At 37.4% G+C, this 17,390-nt stretch overlaps 1 protein-coding gene across 1 annotated transcript; it reads left to right on the top strand.

Moving 5' to 3' along the window:
- The first annotated feature begins 1,233 nt into the window (after window positions 1-1,233).
- On the top strand, window positions 1,234-13,857 carry rab3db (RAB3D, member RAS oncogene family, b). The gene is made up of 5 exons (XM_008415340.2): window positions 1,234-1,628; window positions 7,154-7,390; window positions 11,740-11,858; window positions 12,118-12,242; window positions 13,006-13,857. The coding sequence occupies exons 2-5, from the start codon at window positions 7,154-7,156 to the stop codon at window positions 13,191-13,193; spliced, it is 669 nt and encodes a 222-aa protein (XP_008413562.1). The 5' UTR covers window positions 1,234-1,628; the 3' UTR covers window positions 13,194-13,857.
- Window positions 13,858-17,390: the final 3,533 nt, after the last annotated feature.

Here is a 17,390-nt window from a genome sequence, read left to right as displayed (position 1 = left end):
AAATCTCCCTAAAAATTGATCCATTGTGTTTTCGTCAACGCCACATACCTGAGTAACGTGTTACACAGGTAGGTTAAGGTTGTGGGAAGCGGTTCAACCTCACATCTTGTGCCTTCTGGGAAATGTTCCCTAATCTGTCAGTAGCAGTGCCATCAGGAAGTAAACTTTGTTTGGCCAGAGAACAAGTTTATCCACTCCTCACACCTGAGATGGAACGGAGGAGAGATTTCACATGAAATGTCTGCATCTTCAGTGCAGATTAAATACGAAGGAAACCATTCGATAAAACTTCCTAAATGTGTAGGACAGTTCATGAATCTGTTTTAAAAAGGTTTATGTGAAAATGAAAACATGAGGAAATGTGGCAACACAAGGAAGTTTGAAGGACTGGACTGGCAGGAGACAACACAATTCCAGAGATATGAGGAAATAAAAGTTGTAGCCTAATTTGTCTGAGGAGGAAACAGTAAAACCAACAGGCATTCAATCACAGTTCTAACAGATTACTGAGGGTGCACCTCATTGTTTAAAATGGATTTTTCTCCACCATGAAAACTCAAAAATGCTCTGCTTTAAGCCTCCCACGCCGTTAATATGTTGCTCAGGAGGAGCCCTGAAAGCATCACGGTTGGATAACAGGAAAGCAGGATGTTGTCCTGTCAGACAGTCAGTTCCTAAAACAATACACAAAAAAACTAGTGAAAAAAAGTTTAAAAACTCATTGGGTTCAAATGACCCCCATGAGGTCATTTGGGGTTCAATATTTGCTTATCAGAAACCCAGTTTTGATGTGTGTTGAGGAACATTGTCCAGTTGGAACACCTGAATTTGTCCAAGTGTAAACCATCTGACCAAAGCTTCTTTTTTTTTTAAACTAATGACAATGTCCAATTCTGGTCACAAACCATCTGCTCTATGTGGCTTAAGGTGAACTTTAAATAGGGCTTCTTATGACTTTTTCTTGCCATATTCGTGCGGTTTAAGAGTGACTGTGGTCTTCTTAGCTGCTTGATGAAAGCCAGAGTAAAGAAGGCTGATTACACTTGACTTTTAACACTTTAATTCTTCAAAACTATAAAAGCCAAGTATCTATGCTCTTCCACTTCAACATTAAAAGCTGTATTAAGTGCTTTTAAAATACAAATAAAATACATTGTGTTTTCACCGTCGCTCGAGGGCGGAGATACTAGAAGCGTAGCTTGATTGTTGTCGAAGGTGTGCGCGTGCGTGCTGCCAGCGCGCACACTTTCACGCGCCCAGCCCTCCTCTGCTCCTAGCCTCTTCGCCTCGCGCTACAGCTCGTAGACTCATCCCTCCTAACAACACCTCTCGGTCGGGACTATCATTCAGAGACGGCGGGCGGCAGCAGCTCTGTAAACACACCGGGAACTTGTCAGCTGCTCCGGGTCAACAACACAGGGACGATAAAAACAAACAAACAAAGAAACAAAAGTTGCGTTCTGTGAAAGGAAGCACGTCGGCTGCTGTTCCTTCTATCACTGGTGGTTTCTAGGAGCACTTTATTAACGAGCTAACTACACCGGCACCTTACGGGCCAGGCAGAAGAGAGCAGAAGCAAACAGCCGAAAAGGGAACCAAGCAGGGCGGTTCTTTTACTGGGTGAAGAGGTAAGCTTCTTGTACCGGGTGGTGGTTGCTTGCTTCACTCTTCCTTTTCTTTCGGACGCCTTACTATGTAGCACGACTCTTACCGTTTACTTGCGAGAACATTTGATATGTATATTTTTTTCTGTTTTGTCATTTATTTTATATTTACAAGTGGTGGAAGCGCCTTGGAGTCTGTTCCCCTTGTCAAATTTGAAAAAATATATATTTAAAAAAATCACCTTCTCTTCTTGTTTGAACTCTCCTCCTAATTAAGGAACAGATGTGGCAGCTGGCTGAAAATCAATAGTGTCCATTTCCTGTTGGTTGGGTGTGCAAACAGTGCTGCCAGCTGAGGGACCTGGCTGCACCGTCATCAGCCTCCACACACAGAACCGGCCTGTGTTTGTTTTATTGAAACACAGTAATGAGTCATAAAGTTGGCTTCTCTGCATGGAGATCGCTTTATGATATGACAGGCAGTCGGTGCTGATGTGGGACTCCTTATCAAAGCCATCACTTGTACTGCAGTGGGATCTGTTTAACCAGGTGTTCTGTCAGGTCCATGTCTTTCTCTATGGATGTTCATTGTATGCAAAAGGAAAGTGCGACTGAGGTTTTCCTAGGGTTCCTGTTAGCTGATTGTAGTATAAAAATAGATCAATTTAAGTTATTCACTTATAGCAGTAAGTACATACATATTGCCCCTCAGGGTCCCTGACATAGCGATAATGTGACTGAAGATCCCAGAGTCAGTTTCTAACCTCAGATTTACATTAGCACCTAACAGGGAAAAGCCTCAGGTCACAAAGAAAACGGTCATTTCAGCAAGGACTGCACCCGCTGCACTTTTCTTACCCAATCACTGAGCTTTAAAAAGCCTGACTTGCCAATTCCGAATTTGGCCAATGCTGACTTTTTAAAAATGTATTTATTTATTTATTTTTGTCTGTAAAGTCATTAAATGCAGTGACTAAGTTGGCACCGGCGGGTGCTAATGGTCAATTGCCAGTTGGTGCGAAATTTCTAATGTGCTTGTGATTTGTCTGTTTTTAACATTGCCTATGTAACTTTGTGTTGTTCCGTATGTTCGAAAGCCTGGCTGCGAAACAAATTTTCCCCTTAGCGAGGACAATAAAGGAACTGAACAATCTCCCAAAAGTAAGGTATTAATTCAGTGCCAATTTATCAATGCATCCCAAAGTTGAATTTGATTTTTAGCTGTTAAAGATTAAAATCTGAATAATTTTATTAGTTTTTAAAGTAAAACATTGACAACTTTAAATGAATTTTAATGGAACCAAAGTAAACAGTGAATCATTTGTCATTTGTCCTTTCAAGCAGAGAAATGTAAGCCTGTTGTACATGTAAAGATTTTGAATTGAATAGTATATAAACTGAGTAAAAGTTACGAGGTGCCATAAGAATTGAAGTTTGTATCAACATTTAACTAGTTCAGTGACAGCACATGTGCTGTCAAACTCGCAGCACTATGAAAACTAATATTTGTGAGGTTATTAAATATTACCTATTAACATCAGTTATTCTCATTAGTTATGTGCCATGTCCAGCCCACACAGCTCATTATATGAATACATACGTCAACACACAGTTAAAGTCAAGTCAGTTGTTGCTAGTGGTAGTAGTTGTCAGGTAAAAAGGTCCATATGCCACCTTATCAGAATAGATTTCAAAAGTGTTATTAATGTCTTCATTGCAAAGAAAGCTCTTACATTTTTTTAACACAACATACTATGAATGAAGATGAAATAATCTCAATAATTTAAAAAAGTTTACTTTTATCTTCAATTTCATTTATTTCAGCGTGTATTAGTTGAAATAAATACATTTTATCTAATTAAGAATTAGTGATGTTAGATATTAGTGATTATAATTGCATCCTTGTTACATAACTTTATTGCTTGAGTTGTAACAGCTGGTTTTTTTGTTTTTTTTTAGAAGCGCGGTACCTAGAAAACCTTTTACAGGGCAAAAATGACTGCTCATAGAAGACATGGGCCTGGCTTCCTTTGAAATAATGAGCAAAAGTTGTGAAAGAGTGTTATTTTTACTACAGGCAACAGAGTTTCGCCATCAACCAGCACACAAGACAGCACAAGTCTGTGGGTGTAGCAAACAAGAAGCAGAAGATGTTTGAAAGACAACAGCTGCAAATGTGTGCAATACTTGCTGATATTCCGCTAATGTCCAAACAACCCAATTTTGCAGTTGCCGTGTTTCTATTAAATGAGAAATACAGTTAAAATCTCGTGACCCAGTTTGCTCACACAATGTCATTAATAAACAGGTCGCACCATCATCCTCATACCACTTCCTGTCGTCTGCTTCGTCTTTCCTGCCAGTAGTAACATCCATTTGTTCATCACACCACTGGTGTGATGAACAAAAAATGTTTCCGTTGAAGTTTTGCGAAATAAACAAATTTTGATAAAACTGAAAGACTACCTCATGCTAGCACCAAAACTTTTTATCTGAAATGTTTTGGGGTTTTTTTTTGCAATTGGATCATTTATTTTTGTAAGTACAGTTTACACAGTATTCAAGTTGGTGTGAATACAACTCTAGAAAGTGAAACCCACCTTTAAATTGGAAACAAAATGAAAAAGCAATCTTTGGCTTCCTGTTTTGTTACTTTCAGATATGCAAGATATTTTTAAGCTAAATAATTGAAAAGATTGCTCATATTTACACTTCAATAGGAAGTTACTGTACATGAGCTTAAATTGACTCTTACTGCTTGTGTGGAAGGGAAGAACATTGACCTCATAACTGGCAATTACTTTGCATCTACTTGCGTTGATGCATTGAATGACATGCATTCTGAAATGTGCAGTCGTGTTTTTTATCTCTTTTTACCGTCATAATGCCACCAGATCATATCTCTACATCTCTGCCTCATGTTGAAAACCTCCATTTAGCCACTTAAAAGTCAAACGAACTGACTGTTCTCACCACTAATGGGTCTTGCACGCAGCCGAGTCGTGCTCTGGTCTCCACGGAGACGGGGTCTCGGTAGACAGAGGCAGGGCTGCGGCGATTGATCAGCCATGCTCTTGAAAGCGAAGAGACGGCCAACACGTTGCTCTCCACTTAATACCCAAAAGCCGAGCAGCTGCTCCCCTCCTCCCACTGTTTGGTCAGCTAACAATGAAAAGGCCTGATGGCAGGTAATCTCACATCGGCCCACAGGAGAGATGGCAGAGATTAACACTTTAAGTAAAGCAGGTGGCAGGGCTTTGTTTATTTAGAGCTCTCAAACTTTTAGATGTCGTATTTTATACATTTTCATTTGTCTATCTGATCCACTATTGAATTTGTATGGTTTTTCCATCTATAAATAACATCTTACAGTATAGTAAGAGACTGTATATAATCTACTCCTTTTGAAAACATAAAACTACTCTGGGACAATGTGATTACATGTGGCTCTTAATCACAGTTCAAAAACAGCCTAAGTTTGGTTTGCCAGTTCAGTTGATGTTGCAATAAATTAATTAATCGCATGATTAATTAAACAAGCTTGATAATTTCATTTGCATAATTTATTGTTTTTCTCTGTTCTCTCTTTGTACCAAAAACTGTATGACAAAAGTCTTCAGACTGGCTCATTGGTCTCAAATAGCCATTTTTTTTGAAGGGCAATTTTGTTTACAGAGGCTTCATAATTCATTTTTATTGTTGTTTTTGTTTCTTTACTGTGGATATTAAAAATGTCTTCCAGTTCAAATGCTAAATGTACATTAGAATTTAAACTGCATTCATCTCAAGAATGTGTTACCATGCCATTAGCATTACATTATTTTATTAATAGTCTCAAAACAACAATGTTATAACTTATCTCAATAAGTTCTGGTACAATTTATTGCCCAGCAAAATTTGCTATCTTGACAGGCCTAGATGCAGATCCACATTTAAAAACAATTTTAAGGTGAATTTTTCAAAAAAAAAAAAACATACAATATTTAAAAAAAAAGATGTTGCAAAATGCACCATAAAATATCCAGATTTTTGTTTTTAACTTTTCATTATTGGTAATAGGAGCCAAAACCATCCAGTGGCTTTTACTGAAATGCAGACTTGAACATACATGCCCATTTAATACACTTGGCAAAGTAAAGCGAGAGTGAGTCACACCCTGTTCTTGTTGCTGACATTAAAATATTGAGTTTATTTAACAGGTAAAAATCAAAATGTAAAATGGTTGTTGCAGTTATAGTTAAAAATAAAAAAATGTTGTGGTTCTGGTGTAACTTTCAGCATGACATTTGTGGCTTCATGATAAAAGGTTTAGACACCACAGGTTTAAAGGTCTGCATGGTGGCTTTAGTGACATCTGTTGGCAAGTTGTAGAATTCAACAACCTGAATATTACTGACAATGTCATTTAGAAACTGTTAAAAACTGATAAAACTGTATTACTGACTGACATTTTTGTATCATGCTTTAGATAGTATGATGACCTAAGACTATGTATAGTTAGGTAAAAATATACAAAAATATTTAATTGCTCTGGTTGAAAACAGAAAATGAACAATTATTCTTACTTTTGCTAAAATAATCTAATATATTGATTATTTGAATTTGAATATTAACGTCCAGAACATTTCTTTATTGTTGTTTTAGTTTTCATAAATTAACCAGTCTCTCCATTTTTGTTGTTGTTTTGTTTTTGCAACTTATGAATTCAACCTTCAGATCAACATCAAACCCCATTATGACGTTTGATAATACACAAGCAATTCAGGTCAATTGATTCTTTTTTCTTCTATGTATATATTTTGGAAGATGTTTAATCAGGAAAAATATTACAAAATTTCTTTCAAATATTGCCAAAGTAGAGCCATAAAATCAGTGATTTTGACAGAAATTTTCAAAAAAATGTTGAAATCCCGAGGAGACTGATTAATCTAGGTAGAAATATATGATGAATTCTATCTGGATTAAGAATCAGTTCCCAAAAGGTCAATAACACACCAAAACAAAGAAGAAGATTTTGGACTCAAGTCTCATGAACAATTAAATATATTAAGGAATTACGTTACAATAAAGATTTCTCTCAAGATTAATTCAATGCTAAATAACTGTTGGCATTTCCTTACAAAAACGTACCTCCATCTGAATTAGTTATTTTAAAAAAGACTTTTGGTTCTTCAAATACAAGAACTTCTGATCAATTTTAGTGAGAAATTTGGCATCCTCTCTCGATTATATGCCACGCCGTCCCTGACCATTTCTTATTTGTACTAAACCATGTAATGTATTTAATGTTTCCACTTGACATTGGCAACAAAACTTTAAAGCACAGATTTAGTTTATGGTTTCCTGATGGTCTTGGAAGTCGTCAAATGATTGCTGTGTTACAGTCTTCAGACTTGGACTTGGATACACTTATGTTCCTCAGTCTGTACAACATTTGTTATTTATAACAATGTTTGCAGTGAATGCCGATTACAGTAAGCATTTCATATTACCATTTTAATTTTTATTAATCCTTTTTTGGGGGTGAATTTGTACTCCCTGCTCTGCAGATGGCATCTACTGACTCGCGGCTCCATCAGCCTCCCTCGCAGAAAGACGCGGCCGACCAAAACTTTGACTACATGTTCAAGCTGCTGATCATCGGCAACAGCAGCGTTGGAAAGACCTCCTTCCTGTTCCGCTATGCCGACGATTCCTTCACCCCCGCCTTCGTCAGCACCGTGGGCATCGACTTCAAGGTCAAAACCGTCTTCCGCAACAACAAGCGGATCAAGTTGCAGATTTGGGTGAGTGGCTAAAGCTGGGATTGAGATGTTGTGCCACACCAACTGCAGGTTGAACAACTAGCACACTTAGCAGCAATTTGAATGTGTGTAATAAAAATTACTTGAAGTTTAAACCTTTGGGTGCACGTGTTTGTCTATATGGGTTTGGCCCGTGAGCAAGTTTTTCTCGTCAGTCGTGCAAATGCAGAAGAATGACTTCCTCAAGTTTTCACATTCTTACTTCCTACTCTTACCTGGCATCTGCTGAGAGTTCCTGGTTGATGCTTGAGGAGATGGTTGTTCTGATTAAGGAGGTGTGGCTCTATTTCAGGTTTTCAGAGTTGCACTTGATGTGACAAAGCTCAGGTTAAGCCCAGGTTAAAAAGAGTTTTAAAAAAAAAGGACTTGTCAAGTTTTTATTATTTTATTTTAAGTCAATAGTTCAGAACCTTGATGTCATGTTTAAACACGACTTTACAAAGAGTGAAGGCAATGACACCCTTCAATTTTTTGATTAGAATTCAGATATTTTATTGTCATACCAGCTCATGTTTCCATATTTGTGGTGGGAAATTCAGACTTGGCATAAATCCAGATGGGTTTGTCCCAAGGTCTGATTGTACAGGCAGGTTTGAGCGGGACCCAGACCTAAAGGGACCTCTGCAGTCTCAAAACGTCATAGCAATTTCAGTTTATGCAAACACTAGTTTATAAACCTTTACGACATTGTCACGTTTGCATTGGGTGGTTATTTATACAGAAGCTGTCAGTCATTTACAGGAGGAATGGAGGCAGGAGACAGTATGCCACCAATCATTTTCCTGTGAAAAAGCTGAAAGAAACAAAGGGATTGTAAAAATCTACTTTAAAGTATTAATTTAAAATTTTGTATATGTATATTATAGTTTTTTTTCACCACCTAATGCAAATGTAGTGACAGTTCTGAGGTTTATATAAAATAGCATTTGCATTACTGTGTGTTGTGTTTTGGAGATTTGAGATGGTACTTTGGTCTACCATCTTAAATTCATGTTTCTAAAATTAAGGCCTTAAAATATTTTTAATTAATTTAAAAAGTAAGTTGTCCTTAAGTACGTTAATCGCAGCTCTTACATTTTAATCTAAGGCCTATTTAATCTTGTATATTCTATTTTTTTTTTCTTTTTCTTTGGGCGCAATTTTCTGTCAGAAAAAAGTTTGAGTCACACACAGACATATTCACTGCATGCTGTGACTATTAGAAAACCCTTGCCAACTAGCTGGCTAGATTTTTGTGTTTATCATGGGTAAGTGCAGTTTTGGTTTATTGTATTTTCTATGTTTCTTTGGAAATCTGGAATTTAATTCCTAAAGGTCTTAAAATATCTTAAATTTGAGTTGATAAAACTGGCAATGAAGAAAATTGGTGCCGATTTATGGGGCGTGTTCCTACTTTTCATGGATACCAGAGCAGAATACTAACATGACAGCAGCCAACACAGTCTCCTTTCTCTGGGATTATTTCAGTATCCTTTTAACAAAAAATATTATGGATAACAAAGAATCAGTAACAAAATATTTTTTTCTTTGAACCTATTGTGTTCAGATTTCCTTTTTTGTCTGAACTAATTTTCCACCTTTCCCCTCCAGTACTAGTCTCGGGTAATATCTGCTTCTTACGGAAACCAGCTAATCCTATTGGCAAGTCGAACAGATGATTCATTTGAACTAACAATCTGTGAGCCACTATACGGTACACAAACAGTGTGCAACATTAATCAGCTGCACACACCAAAACACACATCCAGTTGCCTACCTGGCCAAACATTTGGCTCTCATACTCTGTGCAATGTTGGTGTACTATCTAGAAAAGAGCGTCTGCTGAAGTAGTTAAAGTCCTTGAATTTGAACTTGTGGAATACAACCAGAAGACCGGAGCGGTCTGGAAAGTTGTTCCAACGACAACAGGTCTTTAATCAATCACTTTCTTTTGTGTGTTTAACATAAGATGCTAAAAAAAGTTCTAGATGTGTGAACACATTTGGAATGCCATGAACTTTCTTTTACCAAATTGAGCAGAAAACTGTGTGGCTGCCTGGTTGAGTCACTAACTGTGCTGCTAAATGACAAAGAAACCTGGTATTTCCTAAACCCAGGAAGCAGAGGAAGTAGCCTATCAGCATCTGACCGGGACACAATGGAGATACATTGCAGAGCCAGTATAGCAGTGTGTACAAGGGGTGTGGAAGCAGCAAGGATGTCTTAAGTTTGGTCCTCATGCGCAATTAATCATCAGCTCTGTAAAAATTTCCTCACCATTAAACATTTCAGCTCTCATCTTACAAAGATTTCACTATATCCCTCAGAACAGGCGAAGCGTACTCGCTTACATCCCATCATTTCGTCAAACGTGTCACTGCTCTGACAGTAAACACACAAACACACCTTTTATATATACACTTTGCATAAGCACACCCAGACATATGGTGAGTGTGCGTTACCCCAGAGGACGCACTTTGCTGCTTCTTTGTCGGCAGCCAATCTAAACACAGGTGACGCATGTTTGAGGAGCAGGGTCCCAGTGACGTCCGACTGCCTGGCTGGGCAGGAGTCTGATTTAAACTGCTTCACACACACACAGGTCCCGTCTGCTGTTGTGGTTTGTTTTGTAGCAACCCTCAATACGCTCTGTTTGGTTAGCCATCACATCTTGCTGGCTAATATTTGATTCTTTCTGCATGGTTGAGATAGCGAGGGAGCTAAAGTCACTCTTGTTTCACTAAAACCAGATCCTGGAGGGATAAAGGGAGAATTCAAAGGTTTCCATACAATGTGCTGCTCTGTCCTATGCATTATGTAGAGAGATGAGATGTGAGGCCGCCACCCTGTAATGGAACATTCATAACCCTCATTAGCTTCTGGTTACCTACACAACCTGCTCCGTTTCAAAGTGAGCAGACAAACACCAGAGTCCTGATGCAAACCGAGGAGTCTGGAATGTTACTGGGCTGAAACGATTAATCATCATTAATTGTGATAATCAGATTAATCGCGATTAATTTGAATAATTGTGATTAATTGCAACTAATTGTGATTAATTGATTGTTGAAATAATTGTCAGCCAAATTAGTAACTGATTAATGGTTCATTGGAGCGTACAAGGTAAAAAAGTCTATTTGCTGAAAGAACAACATAATTAGAGAAGTAATTAAGCCAAAACTGTTCAAAAATAAATTTTACATCTAAGCTTAGAAATATAAAAAAACATTTGTCTGTAAATCTGCTCTAGTCAAAACTCAAGTGTTAGTTGTGACACATTGAAAGTTTGTGGTTGAAACGTGACAAGATGTAAAAACGAGTTGTTTTTGTTTAACTGTTTTGTTTTTATCATGTTAAGCACTTTAAGCTGCCTTCATGTTGAAGCGTACTCTACAGATAAACTTGACTCGACATGAAGGTTTTGTCACTATTAGCACTCTGTCAACTGAGAAGCTATAGCTTTTCAGTTTTTATAGGAAAATTAAAGGCTTCTGTGAAGAAGGGTGCACAAAGATGAAGGGTTAGACACTTTTTTTTTCAATTTCTAAGAAAAAAATTGTAAAAATATAGTTATATACTTCCACAATACTTCTCAGAAATAGTTATTTCAAGTTTTAAATAGTTATATGACTAACGTTGAAATGCCCCAGCGGCAGATTGCTATTGGAAAAAAAGGCAACTATAACGTTGACCACACCGCCCCCTGGTGGTCTTACATTATACATACTTGATCACACATGAAAGCATTGGTTTTTCTGATTTGTTGACCAGAATCAGAGTTGAGCAGTAACAAGTTACTGTAAGTAATCTTTTGGGAAAAAATGTACTTTTAGGAGCATTTTGACTACGCTGTCGTTTTTACTTTTAATTGAGTAACTTTATTATGATGAATCGCTACAGTTACAATCCACTCTGAGTAACTTCACTGAGTGAAGAACAAGATTGTTTTAGTCACATACCTGCAGTTTTTGTTAGTTTCATAAGTTTTATTTTGAAAGAAACTGTTTTGGAAAAAAAAAAAAACTAAGATGTCATTTTCATCTTTAAAATGCCAAAATTTCCACTGAACTTTATATTTTGGTCCTGATTATGTAACTTTTAAATATTAAATAATAATTTGATGACTTACTCAATACTTGAGTCACCTTTTTGAAAAATACTTTATTACTCTTACTTGAGTCATTTCTCATTTGGCTCCTTTTTACTTTTACTTGAGTAAAAACATGTTGAAGTAGTACTACTCTTACTGGAGTACATTTTTTGGGTACATTTATTCTCTTACCAGAATAAACGCAGCCTGACTTTGACGATTGATTGTTTCTGATGGTGTTTCTGTGTTCATGTCCCCACAGGACACAGCAGGACAGGAGCGCTACCGTACCATCACCACAGCGTACTACAGAGGAGCCATGGGCTTCCTGCTCATGTATGACGTCTCTAACCAGGATTCCTTCGGTGCGGTGCAGGACTGGTGAGTAAACAAGTTTAATCTTCGTCTTTTTGTTCTACTTTCTCAAAAGCGTTCATCCTGTGAACGACTAGTACCTGTTGTAAATGTAAGCTCCCAGTCCTTTATTTTGGATTTATCTGTTCCTCGTGTTTATTTAATATTTCCCACATTTGCTGAAATGTTCTTCTGCTATACATGTTCTGCTAAATGTTCTTCCTCTTTTCTTATTTGCATCTGAAGAACTCCGGTGGCTGTTTACTAGTGGGATCTTGTCTTCCAGGGCGACACAGATCAAGACGTACTCATGGGACAACACTCAGGTCATCCTGGTCGGTAACAAGTGTGACCTTGAGGATGAAAGGGTCATAGCCACAGAGGATGGCCAGCGACTGGCTGAGGAGCTCGGTAATGACTGCAGTAGCACATTACTATTTATTAGTAGAGCATTGTTTTACAGTACCTTGAGAAAATACCCAAAGAACGCAGCAGACAGATCAGAGATGTGAAGATGTTTGAAGTAGGATTGTTTGCACACAGGCACATACTCACCCCAAAAGACTTTTAGTTGTCATTAGCTGTGCTTCTGTTGACCATATCATTGCACAAATTGGATTTACAAAAATAAATTTGCTCAATGGAAACATGGTAACTTTGACATTTTTTTTACATTTTTCACAAAAGATTTCTCGGAATCACTGTATTTCGCAAAACTGCAATGGAAACACTTCTTTCACTTCACACGGGTCATGTGATCAACAACAAGAAGGAAAAGACAAAAAGAAGACAGGACGTGGTTTGTTTATAATGACTTATTGTGTGAACAAACTTATTCCCGTGTGATTTTAATTGCATCTGTTGCTTTTCTTCCCAATGTCATCAGAATATTGACAGTTTTGTGCACATTTGCAATGGAAACTCGGCTAGTGTAGGAAGAGGTGGTTCTACAAAGATATTGTCATGCATGTCACACGTCTTCATTTTTTATTTGCAAGAGATACGCCACTATTTTGTAGCCCTGGGAGGTGCTTTTCTTTCATTAGATAAGGGGAAAAAAAAACCTCCAGATATGAACAGCAACATTAACAACATAAAAACACGGAGCACACGGAATATGAAAAACTTAGCATGGGTAGTTTGTTTTTAAGGCATTTCTGCTGCTTGCTCCCAGGCTTCCGTTTCTTTGAGGCCAGCGCCAAGGACAACATCAACGTCAAGCATGTGTTCGAGTGTCTAGTCGACGTCATCTGTGACAAGATGAACGAGACCATGGAGGAAGAGAGCAACCTCACAGCCAATCACACGAACCCCCAGGGCTTTAAAGACTCTTCAGAAAGCAACGGTGCCTGCGCCTGCTAAGCAGCGGGCCATTATAGAACATCTCCAAACACACACACACACACTGATATGAAGAACAACTTCCACTCTGTGCCTGGACTGTGGAAAAGGCTACAGAGGCAGTTAGCTAAGAGGCTAACTGGCTAAGTGGCTACCTTAGACGATCTAGGTTTGGCCTCTCCAACCGGGCTGTTTCCTGTCAAACGAAGCGTTTCTTTCTATCTCTGTTCTTTTTCTTATAACTTATAACTGTGTTCTGAAGCCTCTCCTGGGCCAATAAGCATTTAATATTTCCAGTGCCTGCTTTGTGGATTTGGTTTTCTAACCATCAGGAAACCACCGCACACCAATCTAATGATTGACACATCCAACAACACTTGTACCAGAATAAGATATTTGCTATACATTTTATTTAATATATATTTTACATTATAGGAAAAAAACTGAAACCTCATCATGTACCAAAGTCACTTTACCTTATGGATTTTAACATCTGCCAATATAAGATTTGCATTAATTTCATGAACCTGTATCTGTTTTTTGTTGGGTTTTTTTTTTGTTTGTTTTTCTTTTTACACAAAATGTGGATCAAATACAATAAATGTACAGATGTAGATAAATCTGTTGGCACCTATGGTAAAGCTGAGTATGAAAAATTAAATAAAATCTTTTATCACAGCAAAAATCCAACCTACTCTTAAAATGTTTTCAGTGTGGGAAAATAAGTAACATGTTAGGAAATGATCAGTTTTGAGTAAAGCACTGGTTGTAGGAATCCCCTCCCAAAGTTTGTCTTTAAAACAAATAGTGGAAAATGTTTTCAAATTTAAACTTATATTTTTAAGTTGATCGGAAAACTTAGGAACTTCTAGTTGGTGATTTAGGACTTTTTGTTTCACTGGGGTATAAATTAGATGTGACACACAGGCCCAGTTGTTAGACTCTGCTTGACTGGAACCATAATCATCACAGCGACAACCATTGAAAACAGACGTAGATAATCACCTGAGCTTACTTAGGCATCTACGTTTCCATGGCAACCATTAGACACTATCGAAACGCCGACCAGTTGTTTTGAAGTGAATCCAGAAATGTATTTTTTTTCATCCTATTTTCATAAGCATAATATGGCGTTTTTAAAACTCTATTAGGACTTTAACTAGTAAAGTGTGGGGGTGGATGGCTGATGCTGTGGGCCTGTTTATATTAATAAAAAAATAAAACATTAGATTTTCTTTCATCCTGTTCAAGAAAATATATCAAATCCCAAATTTTCAAATTTCAATTTTTGCTACCGGAAATTTTATGTATTTTTTAAGTATCTTTAAAAATGTATGTACTAAAGGTTTTTATAAAGGAGAAAAACATCATTTGATTCATTTTAAGCTTTAAAAGATTCTCTACCGGTGTCCACTAATATTTCAGGTAGATTTAAAAACAAATAACTAACATTATATATATATATATATATATATATATATATATATATATATATATATTAGTACAAAAACAGGATAGTAGTTCAAAAACATAAAATATTTTTTATTTTAAAATATTTAATGAACCAGATTCAGTTTTGGTTATTATTTTCGCATTGTTTGGAGAAAATTGAAAAAATATTTAATCTGTTCTCAGCAATAGAAACAGGATCTAGTCCAACATTTATTTGCTGTGTTTTCATAGTTGTATTTAGGACAGTTTTAATACAACAAATAAAATCAGGTTTGCGTGCACCAAGGTGGACTTTATCATAGGTCAATGACTTGTGCTTTCTGGAAAAGAACACCACACTGTGTGTAGCATTTTAAAAAAAATTCAAGTAGATTTTAAGTTGAAAGTCTGCTTTCTCCTGATTTATTTCATTTTTGTGGTCGGCAGGGCCGCACAAAGTCAGCCTAGGAGCCGCAAATGGTCCCCTGGCCCCACTTTGAACACCCCTACTCTACAGGAACTCTGGCTGATTGTAAAAACATTAGATTTACTGCACAGACATCCACTAGTCACCTCCCCATATACGAACCTGGCAGTCACATGACCTGCTTCGTGTCCTTAGTCGTCCAGCTGCCATGCTTTCTTCAAGGCTGTGTGTCTCAGACACATCATGTTACTGCTGCTCTAAAAACAGTTGAGGAAAATAAGTCTGTATTTGCATTAACTGAGTACTAATGTGGTAAATGATCTTGTTATTGGCATAATTACTGTCCTCTAAAAGTGAAACCGTCGGTGTGTGTGAGCTCAGATAAACACACACACTCGTCAGCCTCTCTTGTCTTTTCTTCCTCTTTACTGTTAGAACTTCATTTATGTTTGAAGAAAATTAAGTTAATCACAACTTTTTCCTTCACTGCATTAATGACTTTCCCCTTTCTGAATCTTTCTGCATATATACTCTTTATATATATATATATATATATATATATATATATATATATATATATATATATATATATATATATAAAAAATGTAAGGAAATTAAAGTTTACCATTGATTGGATCATTTCAGGTCTGTAGTTGCAATGTACCATGTGACTAAACTGTTATCACTGTCTTATGTGCTGGCCACTAACTGTCACTATGAACCAGATGTGTGATGATAAGCCGTTGTTTGAGCAGCTCTTCCCTTCAAGCAGCGGTCAGTCCACACGCTGCTAACGTGAGCATGTAGCCAAACATGTCCTCCATTAGTATAATGATAGAATGCTCATATAATGCATAGCTAATGCCAAAATGTTATCTGGTCACTGAGCTTTGATGGAATATATATATATATATATATGTGTGTGTGTAAAAATAACATTTGAAACACTAACTGTGTTTCCATTAATCACAGACATTGAAATTAGGAAACTAAATGTGCTTAATGGAAACATGAAAAAAAACACATTTTATCATAAGATGAAGTTTTTTTTTTTGAGGGGCCAAAATGAAATAAGACGTATTTTGCAAAACTACAATGGAAACAATTTTTCGCTTTCACTTGATCAACAGCCCAATTTTACTGCTGGTAAAACAACCGAGAAGACGACAGGAAGTAGAAGGAGGGAGATAATTTGATTCTTTCGGACAATGAGTTGCACGGTTAATTAGAAGCTGTGTGTCATTCGAACACGTTGAATCCATACACTGAGAATGACGCTGCAACTGAAAAAAGGAGATAATTTGTAATCTAATTAAGTTTGTCAAACTTAAATCGCCAACTACAATTTTCCCAAAACGTTGCATGCAGCTCCAAAGTACAGGCCTTGTCCCTTCGATGTCTCGTCTCATGGCGGATATGCGCCAGCGCCAGTGGCTTTATGTGTTATGAATATTGTAGTTTTCATCTGTCGTCACCATGAATTTGTTTTAATAACTTATTGTGTGAAAAAGCTTAGTCACGTGGTTTTGACTTCATTTCTCATTCATATTTTGAAACCTGTTTTTTGAACTTACTAATTTGTTTGATCTGAAATATTTAACCAAAAAGAAAACATAAACAGTAAATGTCTCTAAAGCGAGGAAATACTTTCTCACAACATACATGGAAATCTAGATCATTACCAGCTCTAGCAGTTTCCAGTCTGTTTTCTATAAACCGGTCCTGAAGCGGGCTGCACAGTGGCGCAGTTGGTAGAGCTGTTGCCTTGCAGCAAGAAGGTTCTGGGTTCGATTCCCGGTCTTTCTGCATGGAGTTTGCATGTTCTCCCTGTGCATGCGTGGGTTTTCTCCAGGTACTCCAGTTTCCTCCCACAGTCCAAAAACATAACTGTCAGGTTAATTGGCCTCTCCAAATTGCCCCTAGGTGTGAGTGTGCATGGTTGTTCACCCTGTGACTGGCAACCTGTCCAGGGTGACCCCACCTCTCTCCTGGAACATTAGCTGGAGATGGGCACCAGCAACCCCCCTGACCCTACCAAGGGGCAAGGGTGTAAGAAGATGGATGAATGGACGGTCTGAAGCATGTGCTGCAGTCTGGCTAAACCCAAGGCGGCACCAAATCAAATGTGATTTATGACCACAGATTTTTAGCTCTCTGTCCTTGGCATGAAGTCCCGGTTCTCATGTTTTTATCTGAAATAGCAGAGAAAACCACAGTAATTCAGGTTTCCTCTTTCTGTCAGCACAGAAACAACTAGACTACCTTTCCTGCACAGCTGGGAACTCAAGTCTTTTTGAACCAATTCCACCAAAGAACTTCTCTTAAACTTCAACCTAACTTTCATGTAAAATGTGGATTTG

Source organism: Poecilia reticulata, chromosome 8 (genome assembly GCF_904066995.2).
Source record: "Poecilia reticulata chromosome 8, P_reticulata-male-v2, whole genome shotgun sequence".
Lineage (NCBI taxonomy): Eukaryota > Metazoa > Chordata > Actinopteri > Cyprinodontiformes > Poeciliidae > Poecilia > Poecilia reticulata.
This window is presented reverse-complemented; position numbering and strand designations above follow the sequence as displayed.

Coding starts and splice junctions, on each gene's coding strand:
- rab3db (XM_008415340.2), top strand. CDS start 7,154: ATGGCATCTACTGACTCGCGGCTCCATCAGCCTCCCTCGCAGAAAGAC. Junction 11,859..12,117: donor TTCGGTGCGGTGCAGGACTG/GTGAGTAAACAA, acceptor CTTGTCTTCCAG/GGCGACACAGATCAAGACGT. Junction 12,243..13,005: donor GCGACTGGCTGAGGAGCTCG/GTAATGACTGCA, acceptor GCTTGCTCCCAG/GCTTCCGTTTCTTTGAGGCC.